We start from the raw sequence: 21,411 nt of genomic DNA, 5'->3' as shown, positions 1-21,411 counted from the left end.
ACAACAACTAAAGCTCTTTACTCTATATACTCTATATATTGAGTTGCAGACATCCAGATGATTCGCTGTTCGAAGGAGCAGGCTATTTGCGCTAACATGCAGGTGTACCTAATAAAGTGATCGGTGAGTGTATGTATGCAGGCCCTTGTCATTTCTTTTCCAATACTGCCAACTCATTACTGATGATTGATTTCACATTGTGGTACGAGTATATAGTGAAATGAGTGGTATCCACCTACAACAACATAGTGATAACATTGGAGCTGGCAGGTGATCCAGGTCACAATAGAGGTCAAGCAGTGAGAGGAGGAAGACGAGGAAGACGTGGTGGTCAAAGGAATGGCAGGGAACAAGCACCCCTTCTGAGAGGTGGGCCTCGTTTGAGAGATGTGGGGGAACGTGCTAGAGAACAAGGCCACGGACCAAGACAGCGGCAGCAGAAAATCAACCGTGACCTCCTATCATCAGAACTTTCCGCAATGAGAACCGGTAAGTCTTCAGCATGCACTAAACATTAGGCTACTCTCAATTGTCAAATGACTGTACAGTGGTTCGTTATTTATAAGTTGCAGCGTACTGCAGCACAGCTTGCGTGGTGTCGCAGAATTCTATGGCACGTTATTTAAGTGCCAACCACTGGTACCATTAATGCTAGTTAGTGCTAGTTTGACCACCAGAGGTCATCTTTGAGAAGCATTTGATAACCTTCAAAAGTGGCTGTACTAGAGAATTTCAAACCTTTTTTTGTAAGAACAAGGTATATAGGACTGATTTTAAGACATTTTGCTTAATTAATTAGCTTAATATTACGGTATTTCTATTCCAAGAAAAACTAAAAACACTCTGGGTTTCCATTAGGATGGAACGGAAAATATGGCGCTGTACAACGTGACGGTCGGGAGTAGGCTTGTTACGGTTTTCTTCTGGTGAAAGAGAGGACCAAAATGCAGCGTGGTTATCTTTATACATCTTTAATAAAATATGAAAAATGAACAATATACCAAACAAGAAACGTGAAAAACCGAAACGGCCCTATCTGGTGCAACAAACACAGAGACAGGAACAATCACCCACAAGAGACTTAAAGATGGTTCCCAATCAGAGACAACGATAACCACCTGCCTCTGATTGAGAACCACTCCAGGCAACCATAGACTTACCTAGAATACTTAACTAAACACTATCCCATAAACTACAAAACCCCTAGACACAACAAACCACATAAATCACCCATGTCACACCCTGGCCTAACCAAAATAATAAAGAGAACACAGAATACTAAGACCAGGGTGTGACAAGGCTACAGGACAGGACTATTTAGCTAAAGAATCCCTGTGTTGTGCGGGCATGCGGGAGACCGGGATTCAATTTCCCAATGGGAGGAAGGAGAATCCTTGTAAGTAAGAATTTGTTCTTAACTGACTTGCCTAGTTAAATAAAGGTTACTCTAAGAGCAGAACATTTCTACACCATAATTGTAGTCTAACCAATACACAACCAGAGATTCAGACAAAATAAAAATCTCATTGATTTATCAAGACCAGTCCCCATGCTTGTCTCAGAGCAGCGTGAAACGGTGCTAAAATAGTTGTAGGCTATTGCTTCAAATCCTATTGCTTCTAACTTCAATACGCTCTTTAAATAAATAAGACCTACACCACTTTTAACAGCACATTAATCAACACTAGTGAGACTCATGTCACCTATGGTAGGCCTACAGAATATCGAAAAATATGACGTGACTCGCCGCCAATAATTACATATAGAGGACTGGAGGATTGAAGGATTCTAAATTAAAACCAAAAGCCGTCTCATGGGTCTCCCGGTGGCGGCCGGCACGGGTATCTGTTGCAACGCATTTTGTATTGCGATGCAGTGACTTAGACAGCTGCTCCACTGGGGAGGCCACATCCACAAAGTATCAAAATACAGAGAGGTGTTGGTAAAAGTACAGTTGAAGTTGGAAGTTTTACATACACCTTAGCCAAATACATTTAAACTCAGCATTTCACAATTCCTTACATTTAATCCTAGTAGAAATTCCCTGTCTTTGGTCAGTTAGGATCACCACTTCAATTTTAAGAATGTGAAATGTCAGAATAATAGTAGAGAGAATTATTTATTTCAGCTTTTATTTCTTTCATCACATTCCCAGTGGGTCATACACTCAATTAGTATTTGGTAGCATTGCCTTTAAATTGTTTAACTTGGGTCAAACGTTTCGGGTAGCCTTCCACAAGCTTCCGACAATAAGTTGGGTGAATTTTGGCCCATTCCTTCTTACAGAGCTAGTGTAACTGAGTCAGGTTTGTAGGAGTCCTTGCTCGCAAATGCTTTTTCGGTTCTGCCCAGAAAATTTTCGATAGAATTGAGGTCAGGGCTTTGTGATGGCCACTCCAATACCTTGACTTTGTTGTCCTTAAGCCATTTTGCACAACTTTGGAAATATGCTTGGGGTCATTGTCCATTTGGAAGACCCATTTGCGACTAAGCTTTAACTTCCTGACTGATGATGTCTTGAGATGTTGCTTCAATATATCCACATAATTTGTTTCCTGCTGTTTCATCCAGCATCTTCACAAGGTCCCTTGCGGTTGTTCTGGGACCTCCTGAGCGCTATGACGGCTGCGTGGTCCCATGGTGTTTATACGTACTATTGTTTGTACAGATGAACATGGTACTTTCAGGCGTTTGGAAATTGCTCCCAAGGATGAACCAGACTGCACAAAGTAGATGTCCTAACCGACTTGCCAAAACTATAGTTTGTTAACAAGAAATTTGTGGAGTGGTTGAAAAATTGGTTTTAATGACTCCAACCTAAGAGTATGCAAACTTCCGACTTCAACTGTATATTGTCCTGCTAATAGCCCATAATGGGCTATTATAATACTGTACATGGTGTCCAGGTCAGGAAAACCAAAACATTTATTTATTAAAGACTATCAGAAAGAATGTTGGTACTTATTTATTTTGATCCAAAGCCATGAATGAGTGAGTCACTCAGCTTTATGTAGGTGCTGCTATATGACTGCGCCATCAACTTGATAATATATAATGATATTTTGGAGATTATTTTGTTTCCAAAAAAAAAGAAAGTGAGCAATTGTAATCTGAATAAAGGTTAAAATAATATTTGTAAAGGCCATAACATTTATTTCTGTTTAAAGAGGGAGAGAAATGCTGGGCCAATTGAGCCGCCCTACTCCCAACCCCGGCCGGATGTGATACATAATACTTTTTGTGGTATTATTTGTTGTCTTTTCTGGTGGATTAAACTGAAATTGCAACCAATCACGTCCGGTTGTGACACAGCCAACCTAACTTCAAAATACATTTGACGATAGAATTCTCCCCCTACCCTCCTTCTAGGCAAGTCTATTGTCCAGCTACCTGCTAATAGCCATAATGGCGCTGTACAACGTGACCGTGTGTATTTGAAAGTGTATTTTCCAGCAAGCAACTATTTGTTTACCTTCATTAGACAACTTTGTTCCAATATTTCTGTAATTCAGTGATGTTTATTCTCATAGTAATTCATTATGGAGCCATAACTAAATAAACATTGGCATTTTGAAAGAGTATTTTTATCATTATTTTATTGACGAAAGCATAAAGATGCCATTATTAGTTACATTGTTTTCGTTTGAACATGCAGACTGGCACTAAGAACAGCAGGGACGTTTGCCTAGTCAGCACCATTTTAGTGCAATGCCCCCCTTCCTCCTCCTCCCTTCCCCATGGGCTAGGTCCGTCCCGTGCCCCCTGCCCTCGTGCCTTGAACCTCACGCGCTTTCAGTGGATACAGCTGGAGAACTATATATATTGTCCTGCTAATAACAGGGTTAATAATATATCAGTGAGAATATCTAAATTAATAATAATAATTCTAAATTAATAAGAATAATATAAATAATTGCTTTGTTTAAAAAATAACAATATTTTGGAAATAATTTTGTTTTCAAATAACGTAAAATGAGCAAGAAAAAGGCTATTCTTGAACATGGGGTGAGACATTGTTACTAATTTGTAAATAAAGCCAGTTTGTTATTTAGAATAATTTATTTCTGTTTTTAGAGGGAGAGAAACCAAAAACCTACAGTCATCTCATGGGTTGCCCAGTCGAAGCCCGGCACAGGTATTGAACCAGCATCTGTAGCAACACAGCTTGCACTGCTATGCAGTGTCTTACGACTGTTGCACCACACAAGAGATGTACAATAGGACCGGTCGGGAGTGGGCTACATTACAAAATAATCCTAACAAAATAAGTAATAAAAACCTTAGTGTAACAACAGTTTTAGTAAGTAATACTGAAGTCGTGCACAATTATCAGTTTCTATTTAGGTTTATGTTGCCCATTCATTGTCAGTTAGAGACACAGTAGGACCGAAAAGCATAAACAGTGCTCTAACTCCCCCTTGCGCTGGTCTGGAGCAATGAAGTGGTGACGTAGGGTACCGTACTAAGTTACCGCAGCATAATCGCAAAGCTTTTAGTGGGGCAACAACTGTATACTGCATGCCAACGTGTACCAAGGAGTAGGTGATGTGACTAATTCTTAGTGTAATTTTCCCTGCAGAATTGAGACTAGGCCAAATATGGGAGGCAGAGGCAAAATTCTGACAGACCAACAAGAGCGGGGTGTGGTCAATTTGGTTCGGGACAGAAATTATATTCGCCTTCGGCAGCACATCTTGGACAATGACGACATGTTGAACAATGTGGTGCCATACGTTTGCAGGCTATTGCATGCATGCTGAAATGGCACCAGGGGTCTCTAAAACAGCTATACCGTGTGCCTTTAGAAAGAAATGCAGACAGAGTGAAGCAACTGAGGACTGAGTATGTTCAGGTATGTTCAGTTTCAAGATGGCTGTTGTGAAAAATCCCCCCAACATTCTACATCATTGTAATCAGTCATTTTCTTTCCAAGACGTCTTTTTAGAAGGTGATGGAGCTGGATGCTGACAAAAACCATCACAAATTCCTCTTTTTGGATGAGGCAGGCTTCAACCTGGCCAAAACAAGGAGGAGAGGTCAGAATTTCATTGGCCAACGGGCAACCATCCAAGTACCTGGACAACATCACCATGTGTCCGGCTATATTGGAAGATGGTGTGGTTGTACGCAGACCTCGTATTGGATCATATAATGCAGCTCTCCTTGTAACCTTCCTTGATGAGCTAAATCAGGTCTGTAGAGCTGATGGCGTGACCTATGTCATTGTGTGGGATAATGTCAGGTTCCACCATGCTCAAATGGTGCAAGCATGGTTTCAGGCCCATCCACAATTTACCACCCTGTACTTACCCCCATACTCTCCTTTCCTTAACATGATTGGGGATTTTTTCTCCACATGGAGGTGGAAGGAATATGATAGGCGCCTTCTCGAACAAGCCACGCTTCTCCAGGCCATGGATGACGCATGCAATGATTCGCCATGCCCGAAGATTCTTCCCAAGATGTTTGGCTAATGAAAACATCCATTGTGATGTGGCTGAGAACCTGTGGCCAAATCCACAAGACAGGGTTGAGGGAAATATAGAAGTACAGTAATCAATCCTTTGGTTTGCTTTTTACAGTAAGCCAGGTGAGGAATACTGCAGTTGACGTTTTACTGTAGTTTTTTTCTTTTTTGTAGCTGATTATTTTTGCTTTAATTCAAAGAAACCTATGTTGTGAGTTTATTGTATTTCATCAATACATTTCAGATTTTGTTCAATGATTCCACTGTGTCTGTAGTATTCTCTCTACTGGTTCTTTTTACAGTGATGTATTTATGTGTAGTATCATCATGAAACAATTTTGTACTACAATATTTAATGATTGTGCGAACAACTACACAGTATCTTGTGTGTGGGTGATCTAAATGAATGTTCCTATGGTATTTCATGATAAACTAGTTATTTGAACCAATGATTCTGAAAGTGCAAGGTTCCTTTAAAGATATGAATGGACAGACTGTGTTACAAGTGATGACCGTTTTGAGTTGTGCGTCTAGAGTTTTGAAAACTGACCACAAGGTTCTGAAATTAGTGCCAAAGTGGTTGTAAAAAACTGTAACATGTTGAACTGCAGGTCTAGGAGAGTACGGCATACAATGTGTGTGTGTGTTTGTGTGTCCAGTCCATCCTCACCCAGGGCACAGTCTAGGCCGTCTCCTCCATTCCTCCGGTCTCCTCCCTCAGTGCTGCTCTGCAGGGCCTGTTTCAGGGTGACCACCCACTCCTCCATCTCCGCCTCGCTGTCCGCAGAAAGGAGGTGGCTGTAGCGCTCCTGCATCTTCAGCTCAAAGCCGTTACGGCGCATCTTAGGACACTGGAGGGGGGGACAGGGAACAGAGGGTTGGTTGGAGTCATTTAGTAACATAATCTTAAAGTAGTTCCAACCAATCTTTGGGCACCTGGGGTGAAAATATAGACGTTCGGTTGGAGTCATTTAAACATTGTGGCTCAAAGCTGTTAAAGCGCATCTTAGGGCGCTGGGGAGGAGAGAAAGAGAGCACATCTGGTTGGATCAGCATATAACCTAATAACACTCGGCTCAATGCTCAAACGTGCTGCTGAGTAGACAGCTAATATTTACATTTCAAGTTTAGCCAACTTGGATCTAATCGCTAGCTAGATAACAAGGCAGAACAGTAGAATTGTTATGAACACAGCCTTCTGTCTGTCTCCAACTGTTTGAACAGCATGCTAGCCTGTCTACTTTGTTCAATCAATACCTTATTTCTCAGAATGAGAACGAGTTGCCAATTCCCTATATTGTGTTTTATGATTATTGCACATTTATAAAACAGACTGGACAGCTAGTATAACAGCCTTTGGTTAAAATGCTGCTAGGTGCCGATTTAGGCCTAAATCTTTATTAGCAACTAATCCCACTGGGCACAGACGTCATTTCAACGTGTAGTTTGGTTTACAATTGAAAGTTGTCAACTAACGTGAATTCAATGTGAAATCAACAAAAAATGTCACCATATTGGATTTAGGTTCAAAGTTGGTTGAAAAAAATACTAAATTCCCTTATGTTGATGACTTTTGCAAATCCAATCCGTTTTCCAAGTCGATCCAACGTCATCACATTGAATTCTTTGTTGAAATGACATGGAAACAACGATGATTCAACCAGTTTTTTCCCAGTGGGCTGTTGTGTTAAAAGCCTAATTCTGAGTGTCCTGCTGCCATTTCTGCCTGCAGAGAATGATTACCTATTAATTGTATTAACATAGAAGGATCTATTTGATTATCACAGACTTCCCTCCATGGCTGGCAGGAGGAAAGTCTAGCGTCTAGGACAGACAAGACAATATATTTAGATTTGTCTGTCTCCATAAAGCCCAGAGCGGATGGTGTGCCTCTGTAAGCAAATGGTCAATCTATTCCCGGGACACATTAGGAACAAACATTAACCATATACAAAGATATACTGTACTATATTATTCACAACAACCACACGACGTCAATGATTTCCAAGTCAAGGTGAAATAAGGGACCGTATTCAATGAGCATCTCAAAGTAGCTGATCTAAGATCAGTTCCCCCGTCCATGTAATCTAAGGAATTGTAATCTAAAAGACCAGACTGATCCTAGATCAGCACTCCTACTCAGAGACTCTTTGTGAATAAGGGCCCAGGTCACCTGAATGACGTCTATACAGGAGTCCAGGTAGATGGATCCTTTGGTGTCCTTGCAGTTCTTCTCATCCTTGTAGGAGTTGAGGATGTAGGAGCCGTCTGGCAGCTGGGACAGGTAGAAATACCTCCTCTTAAACACCTGATAATCAGAAGAAGGGTTTCAATTCAAAATCATCCAATAGCCACGCCGCTTTTATTTCTAAGTGTCCATCTGCTGTACAGTCTAGTGGATGTGTGGGTACAAAGGTAGATAAGGCTGGTGATCAAATGTATTGTTGTGGCATTCAAATACAGCTGTAGACACTTTTTTTGATTAGCTGAGTCAGGTAAGACCCTATCAAATCCGCGATGCGGAGAACGCGGAAGGAATCACGGAATCCAGACATTAAAATGGAATTGAACAATATTCAAAAATGCATTTAATTTATTCGAAAATGAATTAGCTCAGGATTATTATAAAACAGCTCCCGGGTTATCATAAGGCATGAACAAAATGCATCACTGATTCTTATTTGCCTTCTTTATTTATTTCTGAAGAGGCAACGCGGGAATGGCCCTGTCCGTTTGTGCGTGTTTGTTTGTCTACCACTTTGTGTAGCCGTTAGCGATGATGCTAATGATAACCGTCTTATGGAAGATGGAAAGGCTTTCCCCCAAAAATTGAAATGAAAATGTTAACGACAAAGTTGCCTATGCCTGCCTGCATAATGATATTATGATTATTTGGTGATTTGTGATTAGCAAACTCTACAATCAGAAACAGAGCTAAGCAAACACGTCTCTTGCTGGTGCACACCTGAATTAAAGGTTATGTACACCCCAAAATAAAAATGTACTTGATATTTCCAAGTCCTCAAGTGGTCTCCTGATGTGATTTAAGCATTGTTATGGACTTAGAACATCCAATTGTGTTGTTTTTATATTTTTTAAAATTATTTTGAGAGCGAAAACCTGAAAGAAATGGGAAAAAACTGAAACCTGGGAAAACAAAATGGAAAAAAACGGAATATTTATATATAACTAATTTTATAGGGCCCTAATCAGGTATGTTAGTGCTGAACAAACGCATGCACAGTGTTTTTGTGGTTCATGATCTACGTCATTTATTGTACATCTACAATGCATTCGGAAAGAATTCAGACCCCTTGGACTTTTCCCACATTTTATTTCGTTACAGCCTTATTCTAAAATGGATTTAAAAAATGTTTTCCCCATACCCCATAATGACAAAGCAAGACAGGTGTTTAGACATTTAAAAAATGTACATTCACATTTACATAAGTATTCAGACCCTTTGCAGCATTTTTGGCAGCCATTACAGCCTTGAGTCTTCCTGGGTATGACGCTACAAGCTTGGCACACCTGTATTAGGGGTGTTTCTCCCATCCCTCTCTGCAAATCCTCTCAAGCTTTGTCAGGTTGGATGGGGAGGAACGCTGCACAGCAATTTTCAGGTCTCTCCAGAGATGTTCAATCGGGTTCAAGTCCGGGCTCTGGCTGGGCCACTCAAGGACATTCAGAGACTTGTCCCGAAGCCACTCCTGCATTGTCTTGGCTGTGTGCTTAGGGTCGTTGTCCTGTTGGAAGGTGAACCTTCGCCCCAGTCTGAGGTCACTCTGGAGAAGATTTTCATCAAGGATCTCTCTGATCTTTGCTCTGTTCATCTTTCTCTAGATCGTGACTAGTCTCCCAGTCCCTGCCGCTGAAAAACATCCCCACAGCATGATGCTACCATCACCATGCTTCACAGTAGGGATGGTGCCAAAGAGTTCCGTCTTGGTTTCATCAGAACAGAGAATCTTGTTTCTGATGATCTAAGAGTCCTTTAGGTGCCTTTTGGCAAACTCCAAGCGGGCTGTCATGTGCCTTTTACTGAGGAGTGGCTTCTGTCTTCTGGCCACTCTACCATAAAGGACTGATTGGTGGAGTGCTGCAGAGATGATTGTCCTTCTGGAAGGTTCTCCCATCTCCACAGAGGAACACTGTCAGAGTGACCATCAGGTTCTTGGTCACCTCCCTGACCAAGGCCCCTCTCCCCCGATTGCTCAGTTTGGCCCGGCGGCCAGCTCTAGGAAGTCTGGGTGGTTCCAAACTTCTTTAATTTAAGAATGACGGAGGCCACTTTGTTCTTGGGGTCCTTCAATGCTGCAGGAATGTTTTGGTAAATAAGATTACATTTAAAAAAATCATAAAAATATCCAATCAATTGAATTCGCCATAGGTGGACTCCAATCAAGTTGTAGAAACATCTCAAGGATGATCAATGGAAACAGGATGCACCTGAGCTCAATTTCAAGTCTCATAACAAAGGGTCGAAAAAAAGAAAGAAAATAAAAATCATCAATTTAAGAATAAGACTGTAACGTACATTTTCAGGGAAAAAGTCAAGGGGTCTGAGTACTTTCTGAATGCACTCTATAGTCAGTAGACAAGGATGATGGTTGAGCTGTTCTGACTCACCCTCATGGAGACAGACAGGCTGCTGTTGATGTTGGCTTTCTGCAGCCAGCCCTGCTTCATGATACCCCCTCTCTGAGAGCACAGAGAGGACGAGTCCTGGTTACACACACACACACACACACACACACACACACACACACACACACACACACACACACACACACACACACACACACACACACACACACACACACACACACACGAAGGAAGGAGAGTTAGTATTGATAATGGCTATGGATATACAATCAATAGGCTAATCAATGCACATCACACACACCCACAGACACAGACACAGACACAGACACAGACACACACACACACACACACACACACACACACACACACACACACACACACAGCTCAGTTAACAAATTGAGAAGTGGCACTATCCTTTGCGCTCGTCCGATCGTAAGTACGCCTCTCTCTAGCTCTGTCCTGTAATCCAATTGGCTGAGCTCTCTCCTCTGTCCTCCCTCAACACACCCACCCTTCCCTTGCTCTGAGTGGCGTTCTGAGAACCCCCTTCATTCCTCTATCCACCCCTCTACTATATCAATCTATCAATCACACATGAAAAAATACTCCAGTTTACTATAGAATACTCCTGTACTTACTATATAATTATGTGGTAAACTGTAGTATACTATACTACACACTGTAGTATCCCTCTGCCATGTGTAATTCTTACTATATCATTTTGTAGTATACAGTAGAATACTATAGTAAATACTGCAGTATGCTACAGACTGCAAAAACACTACAGTAATTACTACAATAATGTCTCCAAAAACACTATAGTCCACAAAACATTACAGTAATTACAATAGTATATTATACTAGAGTTTTAATCTGCTGCTACTCTCAGTTTATTATCTATGCATAGTCAGTTTACCTCTACCTACATGTACATATTACTTCAATTACCTCAACTAACCTATGCCCCCCGCATATCGGCTCTGTACTGGTGCCCCCTGTATATAGCTGCTCCGTAATTATTTGTTATTTTTCTATTTTCATTATTATTATGTTTTTACTTCAGTTTATTTGAGTACTTTCTTAACACTTATTTTTCTTAAAACTGCATTGTTGGTTAAGGGCTTTCACTGTAAGGTCTACTACACCTGTTGTATTTGGCGCATGTGCCAAAACTATTTGATTTGATACACTATTAATTACTGCTCTCTCCCTCGGAGACAAGATGTCTGGGGTGTAGCAATAAAGGACATTGTAAGTCATGTAACATTAGCAAGCCTCTTTTTGTGCTGCCTGGATTGATAGATAGAGAGCAGAGCAGAGGCTTTCTCCCACTCGCTTTAGTACTTTGGTGTATTTAAAATGGCAGCCTATTTCCCTGTATAGTGCACTACATTTGGGCCCAGGACCCATAGGGCTCTGGTCAAAGGTAGTGCACTATATAGTGAATAGGGTTCCATTGTAGCCGCAGCCCTGGAGTGATTCAGTGATAGCCTCTGCTGTCTGCTCTGTGCTCTCAGCAATATGTCTGGCAGCTGTTTATTTTCCTTCAATCGTTCAATTACAACCCTTTTTAATGTGAAGTTGATCCACATCCGGCCAGGCCGAGATGAGGGAGGGGGGAGTCGATGAGAACTATTTTTAGAAAAGTAGAGCTCTGGTTTCACTGCTAAAGAGGAGTGATGAGGACAGCTACTGGCTGTACTGGTTGGCTGCAGTAGCCTGGTCCCAGATCTGTTTGTGCTGTCTTGCCTACTCCTAATGTGACAATGACCATAGGCGTAGGCAAGATAGCACAAACACATCTGGAAACAGGCTGTGGCTGTAGACCCTACTGAGTACAGCTGAAAATGCTCTCCCGCCACAAAACCACATCACAGTGGCACAGTGGCGGTTAGGGTTTCTGGATGTAAGCTACGGTATCTCTATTGAATTACTGTTATTTCATGCATTGTATTGTATTGTTAGCATCTTTTCTAAAACGCTTTGGGGGGGGTGCAGCAATGTGTTGATGTTATGCTCAAAGTCAAAAGTTTTTTTTAAACATGACCACCACCAAGCCAACAAGGTCTAGAGGACGTGAGTGAACTGGCCACACAAAAGACCCTTGAGCATACCAGACCACTCCACATCGTCTGATAATCAATGTCTCTCTCTCTCGCGCACACACACACACACACACACACACACAGACACACACACACACACACAGACACAGGTCCATCACCCCCAGGCCTAACATTCCACTCACCTCATCTTTTGCGTCTTCATCGATCTCAAACACGTGAGCCGGCAGCTTGTCCATCTTCAGGCCTTTACTGTGAAAACACATGTCATGTCAGAGAGAAGGTTGTTGTGTGACAGGGAGGGTTGTTGTGTGAGAGGAAGGGTTGTTGTGTAGAGAGAGATGGTTGTTGTGTGAGAGAGAGGGTTGTTGTGTTAGAGAGAGGGTTGTTGTGTTAGAGAGATGGTTGTTGTGTGAGAGAGAAGGTTGTTGTGTAGAGAGGGTTGTTGTGTGAGAGGGAGGGTTGTTGTGTAGAGAGGGTTGTTGTGTGACAGGGAGGGTTGTTGTGTGAGAGAGGGTTGTTGTGTAGAGAGGGTTGTTGTGTGACAGGGAGGGTTGTTGTGTGAGAGAGGGTTGTTGTGTGAGAGGAAGGGTTGTTGTGTGAGAGGGAGGGTTGTTGTGTGAGAGAGGGTTGTTGTGTGACAGGGAGGGTTGTTGTGTGAGAGAGGGTTGTTGTGTGACAGGGAGGGTTGTTGTGTGAGAGAGAGGGTTGTTGTGTAGAGAGGGTTGTTGTGTGAGAGAGAGGGTTGTTGTGTAGAGAGGGTTGTTGTGTGAGAGGGAGGGTTGTTGTGTGAGAGGGAGGGTTGTTGTGTGAGAGAGAGGGTTGTTGTGTGACAGGGAGGATTGTTGTGTGAGAGGGAGGGTTGTTGTGTGACAGGGAGGGTTGTTGTGTGAGAGAGAGGGTTGTTGTGTAGAGAGGGTTGTTGTGTGAGAGGGAGGGTTGTTGTGTAGAGAGGGTTGTTGTGTGAGAGGGAGGGTTGTTGTGTGAGAGGGAGGGTTGTTGTGTGAGAGGAAGGGTTGTTGTGTGACAGGGAGGGTTGTTGTGTGAGAGAGAGGGTTGTTGTGTGACAGGGAGGGTTGTTGTGTGAGAGAGAGGGTTGTTGTGTAGAGAGGGTTGTTGTGTGAGAGGGAGGGTTGTTGTGTAGAGAGGGTTGTGGTGTGAGAGGGAGGGTTGTTGTGTGACAGGGAGGGTTGTTGTGTGAGAGAGAGGGTTGTTGTGTAGAGAGGGTTGTTGTGTAGAGAGGGTTGTTGTGTGAGAGGGGGGGTTGTTGTGTGAGAGAGAGGGTTGTTGTGTGAGAGGGAGGGTTGTTGTGTGAGAGGGAGGGTTGTTGTGTGAGAGGAAGGGTTGTTGTGTAGAGAGGGTTGTGGTGTGAGAGATGATTGTTGTGTGACAGGGAGGGTTGTTGTGTGAGAGAGAGGGTTGTTGTGTAGAGAGGGTTGTTGTGTGAGAGGGAGGGTTGTTGTGTGACAGGGAGGGTTGTTGTGTGAGAGGGAGGGTTGTTGTGTGAGAGGGAGGGTTATTGTGTGAGAGAGAGGGTTGTTGTGTAGAGAGGGTTGTTGTGTGAGACAGATGGTTGTTGTGTGAGAGAGATGGTTGTTGTGTGAGAGAGAGGGTTGTTGTGTTAGAGAGAGGGTTGTTGTGTTAGAGAGATGGTTGTTGTGTGAGAGAGAAGGTTGTTGTGTGAGAGAGAGGGTTGTTGTGTGAGAGAGATGGTTGTTGTGTGAGAGGGAGGGTTGTTGTGTCAGAGAGATGGTTGTTGTGTGAGTGAGAGGGTTGTTGTGTGAGAGAGAGGGTTGTTGTGTGAGAGAGAGGGTTGTTGTGTGAGAGAGAGGGTTGTTGTGTGAGAGAGAGGGTTGTTGTGTGAGAGGGAGGGTTGTTGTGTGAGAGAGTGTTGTTGTGTGAGAGAGATGGTTGTTGTGTGAGAGAGAAGGTTGTTGTGTGAGAGAGATGGTTGTTGTGTGAGAGGGAGGGTTGTTGTGTGAGAGAGAGGGTTGTTGTGTGAGAGAGATGGTTGTGGTGTGAGAGAGAGGGTTGTTGTGTGAGAGAGAAGGTTGTTGTGTGAGAGAGGGGGTTGTTGTGTGAGAGAGAGGGTTGTTGTGTGAGAGAGAAGGTTGTTGTGTGAGAGAGAAGGTTGTTGTGTGAGAGAGAGGGTTGTTGTGTGAGAGAGAGGGTTGTTGTGTGTCAGCAACCCAGAACTATATACTCAATACATCAACAGCTTTCTACTGTATCATGGTTCTTGTCGTTTCAATAGTGTGTCTTTGTACAGTATCAAAAGCTAGGCTATAACCTCAATGGATCAAAAACTAGGCTATATCAATGGATCAAAAGCTAAGCTGTATCCTCAATGGATCAAAAGCTAAGCTGTATCCTCAATGGATCAAACGCTAGGCTGTATCCTCAATGGATCAAAAGCTAAGCTGTATCCTCAATGGATCAAACGCTAGGCTGTATCCTCAATGGATCAAAAGCTAAGCTGTATCCTCAATGGAGCAAAAGCTAAGCTGTATCCTCAATGGATCAAAAGCTAGGCTTTATCCTCAATGGATAAAAAGCTAGGCTATATCAATGGATCAAAAGCTAAGCTGTATCCTCAATGGACCAAAAGCTAAGCTGTATCCTCAATGGATCAAAAGCTAAGCTGTATCCTCAATGGATAAAAAGCTAGGCTATATCCTCAATGTATTAAAATCTAGGCTATATCCTCAATGGATCAATAGCTAGTCTATATCCTCACTGGATCAACAGCTAGTCTATATTCTCAATGGATCAAAAACTAGGCTATATCCTGAATGGATCAAAAGCTAGGCTGTATCCTCAATGGATCAAAAGCTAGGCTATATCAATGGATCAAAAGCTAGGCTGTATCCTCAATGGATCAAAAGCTAAGCTGTATCCTCAATGGATCAAAAGCTAGGCTGTATCCTCAATGGATCAAAAGCTAGGCTATATCAATGGATCAAAAGCTAAGCTGTATCCTCAATGGATCAACAGCTAGGCTATATCAATGGATCAAAAGCTAGGCTGTATCCTCAATGGATCAAAAGCTAGGCTATATCCTCAATGGATCAAAAGCTAGGCTGTATCCTCAATGGATCAAAAGCTAGGCTGTATCCTCAATGGATCAAAAGCTAGGCTGTATCCTCAATGGATCAAAAGCTAAGCTGTATCCTCAATGGATCAAAAGCTAGGCTGTATCCTCAATGGATCAAAAGCTAGGCTGTATCCTCAATGGATCAAAAGCTAAGCTGTATCCTCAATGGATCAAAAGCTAGGCTATATCCTCAATGGACCAAAAGCTAGGCTATATCAATGGATCAAAAGCTAGGCTATATCAATGGATCAAAAGCTAGGCTATATCAATGGATCAAAAGCTAGGCTATATCAATGGATCAAAAGCTAGGCTATATCAATGGATCAAAAGCTAGGCTATATCAATGGATCAAAAGCTAGGCTATATCAATGGATCAAAAGCTAGGCTATATCAATGGATCAAAAGCTAAGCTGTATCCTCAATGGATCAACAGCTAGGCTATATCAATGTATTAAAATCTAGGCTATATCCTCAATGGATCAATAGCTAGTCTATATTCTCAATGGATTAACAGCTAGTCTAAATCCTCAAGGGATTAACAGCTAGTCTATATCGTCAATACATCTACGCCTTGCTTCCTATCTACAATCTGTTCATTTCTATGCTGTTTCTTTCTATCAATGGCTTTTCTTTTCCAGATTTATAGCACCTTGGAAGCATGTGTGTATCAATAGCTTTTCTATTCTAGACTTACGTTGGGAGCATGCGGAAATCTCCCGAGTACGCTTCATATTTGTAGTTGATGACATGCCAGTCCGTGTTGTAAGTCTTGATGCACTGCCAAACAGGTCAACATTAGAGCTCAATTAGTAACATTACAACACCAGGGGACCAGGGTAATAAAGAGTTCACAGTTCACATCATGCCAGAAAAGTGTCACTGTATGTCAAGTTTAGAGGTCGACCGGCATGGCCGATTTCAAGTTTTCATAACAATTGGTAATCGGCATTTTTGGACGCCGATTATGGACAATTACATTGCACTCCACGATGAGACTGCGTGGCAGGCTGACCACTTGTTACGCGAGTGCAGCAAGGAGCCAAGGTAAGTTGCTAGCTAGCATTAAACTTACCTTATAAAAAAACAATAAATCTTAACATATTCACGAGTTAACTACACATGGTTGATGATATTACTAGGTTAACTAGCTTGTCCTGCGTTGCATATAATCAATGTGGTGCATGTTAATTTATCATCGAATCACGGGTGATGACTTAACAAGCGCATTCGTGAAAAAAACACTGTCGTTGCACCAATGTGTACCTCACCATAAACATCAATGCCCTTCTTAAAATCAGTACACAAATATATATTTTTAAACCTGCATATTTAGCTAATATTGCCTGCTAACATGAATCTATTTTAATTAGGGAAATTGTGTCACTTCTCTTGCGTTCAGTGCAAGCAGAGTCAGGGTATATGCAGCAGTTTGAGCCGCCTGGCTCGTTGCGAACTGTGTGAAGACCATTTCTTCCTAACAAAGACCGTAATTAATTTGCCAGAATTTTACATAATTATGACATAACATTGAAGGTTGTGCAATGTTACAGCAATATTTAGACTTATGGATGCCACGCATTCGATCAAATAGGGAACGGTTCCGTATTTCACTGAAAGAATAAATGTTTTGTTTTTGAAATTATAGTTTCCAGATTTGACCATATTAATGACCTAAGGCTCATATTTCTGTGTGTTTATTATATTAAAATTAAGTGTATTATTTGATATTTGATAGAGCAGTCTGACTGAGTGGTGGTAGGCAGCAGCAGGCTCGCAAGCATTCATTCAAAACAGCAGTTTCCTGCGTTTGCCAGCAGCTCTTCACTGTGCTTCAAGCATTGCGCTGTTTATGACTTCAAGCCTATCAACTCCCGAGATTACGCTGGAAATACTATAGTGCCTATAACAACATCCAATAGTCAAAGGTATATGAAATACAAATGGTATAGAGAGAAATAGTCCTATAATTCCTATAATAACTAGAACCTAAAACTTATTAACTGGGAATATTGAAGACTCATGTTAAAAGGAACCACCAGCTTTCATATTCATGTTCTGAGCAAGGAACTTAAACGTTAGCTTTTTTACATGGCACAGATTGCACTTTCTTCTCCAACACTGGGTTTTTGCATTATTTAAACCAAATTGAACATGTTTCATTATTTATTTGAGACTAAATTGATTTTATTGATGTATTATATTAAGTTAAAATAAAAGTGCTCATTCAGTGTTGTTGTAATTGTCATTATTACAAATATATATATAAAAATGTATTAATCGGTATCTGCTTTTTTTGGTCCTCCAATAATCGGTATCAGCGTTGAAAAATAATAATCGGTCGACCTCTAGTCAAGTTGTCAAGTTTTTGCTTTACGTATGGTGCTCGCTGAGTAACAGTTAACAGGTCAACATCTCTTGATTGGGACCAACCAGTAGTTTGTTTCTGGTCAGGCCTCGAAGTTCCTATTGATTCCTATTACGATATAGCCTTGTCAAGTTTTGTCTACAGGCATTTTTTTGTTGTGTACTAGGGTCGACTGAATGAGTACCTCTTTGGCAAACAGGCTCTTGGCGTCCCTCTCTGCATTCTGGGGCACGGAGGGAACCACGGTCCTCCTCTGACGAGAGATCTGAGACTCCTACACAGAGAGGGAGAAAGGGCGGGGTTGGAAAGAGATGAGGGTGAACAGTCGTTTAGGATTTTACTGCTTTGTGTCCTGATCAGAACCACGTGTGTTTGAATAATGTGCATTTGAAAGAGTCCCAATAATCTGTCAGTGATTGAGTTAAACTGGACTGGCTGGGTCGATTGGTTTTGACTAATACAAGGCTGTGATCTGGTGAATAATGGGAAAAGACGCTTTTTCGTAGAAACAGAAATCTATAAGAACGCCCTCCCTGGGTCAATTCTCACAGAATTTGCTGATCTTGGTATAAAATAAACCACTGTTCCTGCAGTATTTTCTGGTATTCATATTATATGCTACTGCGGGGATATATGTCGCAATGCTTTCCCTAGCTACCGTACAAAATGTGTGCCTGGTTATCCAGTGTTTCTAGGAACATATTTGAAAGAGTATGTCACTTTTATAAATATTGTCAAATAAAACATTGAATTTGAACAAACTAAACAAATGTTTAATGTGTCAGTGTGTGTGTGTGTGTGTGTGTGTGTGTGTGTGTGTGTACCGAGATGTCGTCGACAGGACACTGCAACAGGTCTCTGTGAGGGTCACTGTGGATCTGGGCTTTCCTCTGGAACACCACGTTCTCATAGTCCAACGGCTCAATGATCTTAGGCTGCTCCTGTAGAGAAACATACAGTCAAGTTACCAAGAGACACACAGATAAGCACAGATAAGCTACCACACATTTACATTACATTTCGGTCATTTAGCAGACGCTCTTATCCAGAGCAACTTCCAATGAGGGCAGGATGGTAAGCCAATTAAAAACCTTTGTTCAATAAAGCAGCTATCAGCTAAATCAGTGCTAACAAGAAAAGACACTGCAAATGCAGACAGACAGACACATAAATACAAAGGCACACACCCTCACTCACTCCTTCACATAAACAGGGGGATACGTTGGATAGATTTGCTTGGTCATGTATTTTCCATGTCTTTCTTAAAGCACTATGTTGTTTATTGTGACAATATTTGTTAGCTCTTTTGTAAGCAGTAAGCTAAAGTAAGCCTGAGTGTACAAAACATTAAGAACACCTTCCTAATATTGAGTTGTACCCCCTTTTGCACAAAGAATAGCCTAAATTCATAGGGGCATGGACTCTGCAAGGTGTCGAAAGCGTTCCACAGGGATACTGGCCCATGTCGACTCCAATGCTTTTCACAGCTGTGTCAATTTGGCGTGATGTCCTTTGGGTGGTGGACCATTCTTGATACACACAGGAAACTGTTGAGTGTGAAAAACCCAGCAGCGTTGCAGTTCTTGACACACTCAAATCGGTACGCCTGGCACCTACAACCATACCCCCGTACAAAAGCATATCAAGAAGCTGATTAAACAGCATGATCATTACACAGGTGTCTGTAATAAAGCCCTTTTGTGGGGTAAATCTCATACTGATTGGCTGGGCATATGCCCTCCCTGGCCCACCTACGGCTGCGCCCCTGCCCAGTCATGTGAAATCCATGGATTAGGATCCATGGATTAGCATTTATTTATTTCAATTGATTGATTTCCTTATATGAACCGTAACTCAGTAAAATCGTTGAAATTGTTTCATGTTGTGTTTATATTGTTGTTCAGTATATAAACATTGGATTTCTGTGGTCTGAATTTCAGAATCATTTTTGTTTTCAGACATTTTCCGTTGGTAGGGCTACCCATGTGTCTCTCCTGACTCACAAAGCCTGCTCACTGATGTCAATACCAAATCTGATAATTGTGACTTGATTGAATTGTAGTGATGTGAATAATAATAATGATGGTGAGAACCCAATATAGCCTAACCTACTATAAAAACCTTTCCATGTTTATAGTCATGTGACAAAGACCTAAAAAAAAAATAACGTACACAATTTGGCCTTTTTCCACATTAAATGTTTCATTTTCATAACTGATCAACATTTGGTATGCTATAGCCTATATATAATATTCTGCCCATATGAACACATTTATTTAGTCCATATAAAGAACAGCTATTCACGATTGAATGAAAATCAGCAAACAGACGCAACATTGTTTCACATTCTTTAATAAAATACTAAAACAGAAACAGGCAATAGGCTATACAGCTGGCTTCACAGTTTCCCTGACAAATAGGCCTACAGCGAAAGCCAACGTATATCAACAACGTTGAGTGCGCCAGAGTGCTGCGTAGTACCTTCCACACAAAGTTTTGCCTCGACAAAAAGACACGCATTTGGGACGATGCCCGAGACTGACCAATAAAGTCCTCCTAGCTACTGAATCCTGAGCTCTCATGGTGGTGTCATTGTGAAAAAGCAAGGTGCGTTTCATCTCTCCCCCTCAATATGATCCGTAGAGGGGACAGAGTATCATAGGGGTGGCTGTGGACCGGGTACAAAACAGACCAGAGTCCCAGACGAGTAACACAACACACTAACAGCATGGTGTAATTGTGAAAAAGCACAGTGTGTTTCAGTTTTCCTCTGTCTGGGCAGTTGTTTGGAAGCTGAGACTGAAAAACATCACTCTGCTCTTTTCCCACCTGATCTGTTCTGCTCTGCTGGACTAGAGATTTGTCAATGTGACAGAGAGAAGCTACTCTCCCTGAACTAAAGATGACTGAGGTTAGAGGGCAGAGATCACAGAGAGACACAAAGTTCAGAGGGCGGCTGCAGAGCATGAAACGAGAGACTCGCTAATTACAGTGCCTTGCGAAAGTATTCGGCCCCCTTGAACTTTGCGACCTTTTGCCACATTTCAGGCTTCAAACATAAAGATATAAAACTGTATTTTTTTGTGAAGAATCAACAACAAGTGGGACACAATCATGAAGTGGAACGACATTTATTGGATATTTCAAACTTTTTTAACAAATCAAAAACTGAAAAATTGGGCGTGCAAAATTATTCAGCCCCCTTAAGTTAATACTTTGTAGCGCCACCTTTTGCTGTGATTACAGCTGTAAGTCGCTTGGGGTATGTCTCTATCAGTTTTGCACATCGAGAGACTGAATTTTTTCCCATTCCTCCTTGCAAAACAGCTCGAGCTCAGTGAGGTTGGATGGAGAGCATTTGTGAACAGCAGTTTTCAGTTCTTTCCACAGATTCTCGATTGGATTCAGGTCTGGACTTTGACTTGGCCATTCTAACACCTGGATATGTTTATTTTTGAACCATTCCATTGTAGATTTTGCTTTATGTTTTGGATCATTGTCTTGTTGGAATACAAATCTCCGTCCCAGTCTCAGGTCTTTTGCAGACTCCATCAGGTTTTCTTCCAGAATGGTCCTGTATTTGGCTCCATCCATCTTCCCATCAATTTTAACCATCTTCCCTGTCCCCGCTGAAGAAAAGCAGGCCCAAACCATGATGCTGCCACCACCATGTTTGACAGTGGGGATGGTGTGTTTAGCTGTGTTGCTTTTACGCCAAACATAACGTTTTGCATTGTTGCCAAAAAGTTAAATTTTGGTTTCATCTGACCAGAGCACCTTCTTCCACATTGGTGTGTCTCCCAGGTGGCTTGTGGCA

General features: G+C 41.8%; 1 protein-coding gene across 5 annotated transcripts in view; it reads right to left on the bottom strand.

Moving 5' to 3' along the window:
• The window catches only part of dock11 (dedicator of cytokinesis 11), a 111,718-nt gene that overhangs the window by 81,777 nt on the left and 8,530 nt on the right, over positions 1 to 21,411 (bottom strand). For all 5 annotated transcript variants that reach the window (XM_036957962.1, XM_036957959.1, XM_036957960.1 and 2 more), the window contains exons 2-8: positions 18,419 to 18,535; positions 17,779 to 17,868; positions 15,924 to 16,006; positions 12,321 to 12,387; positions 10,097 to 10,192; positions 7,641 to 7,775; positions 6,138 to 6,318 (exon numbers count right to left, since the gene is read on the bottom strand). In XM_036957962.1, the coding sequence (XP_036813857.1) occupies positions 6,138 to 6,318; positions 7,641 to 7,775; positions 10,097 to 10,192; positions 12,321 to 12,387; positions 15,924 to 16,006; positions 17,779 to 17,868; positions 18,419 to 18,535 (769 nt within the window). The remainder of the gene's footprint in view (positions 1 to 6,137; positions 6,319 to 7,640; positions 7,776 to 10,096; positions 10,193 to 12,320; positions 12,388 to 15,923; positions 16,007 to 17,778; positions 17,869 to 18,418; positions 18,536 to 21,411) is intronic.

This window comes from Oncorhynchus mykiss, chromosome 21 (genome assembly GCF_013265735.2).
Source record: "Oncorhynchus mykiss isolate Arlee chromosome 21, USDA_OmykA_1.1, whole genome shotgun sequence".
Classification (NCBI taxonomy): Eukaryota; Metazoa; Chordata; class Actinopteri; order Salmoniformes; family Salmonidae; genus Oncorhynchus; species Oncorhynchus mykiss.
The sequence above is the reverse complement of the archived record's forward strand: the minus strand, read 5'-3'. Positions and strand labels throughout refer to the sequence as shown.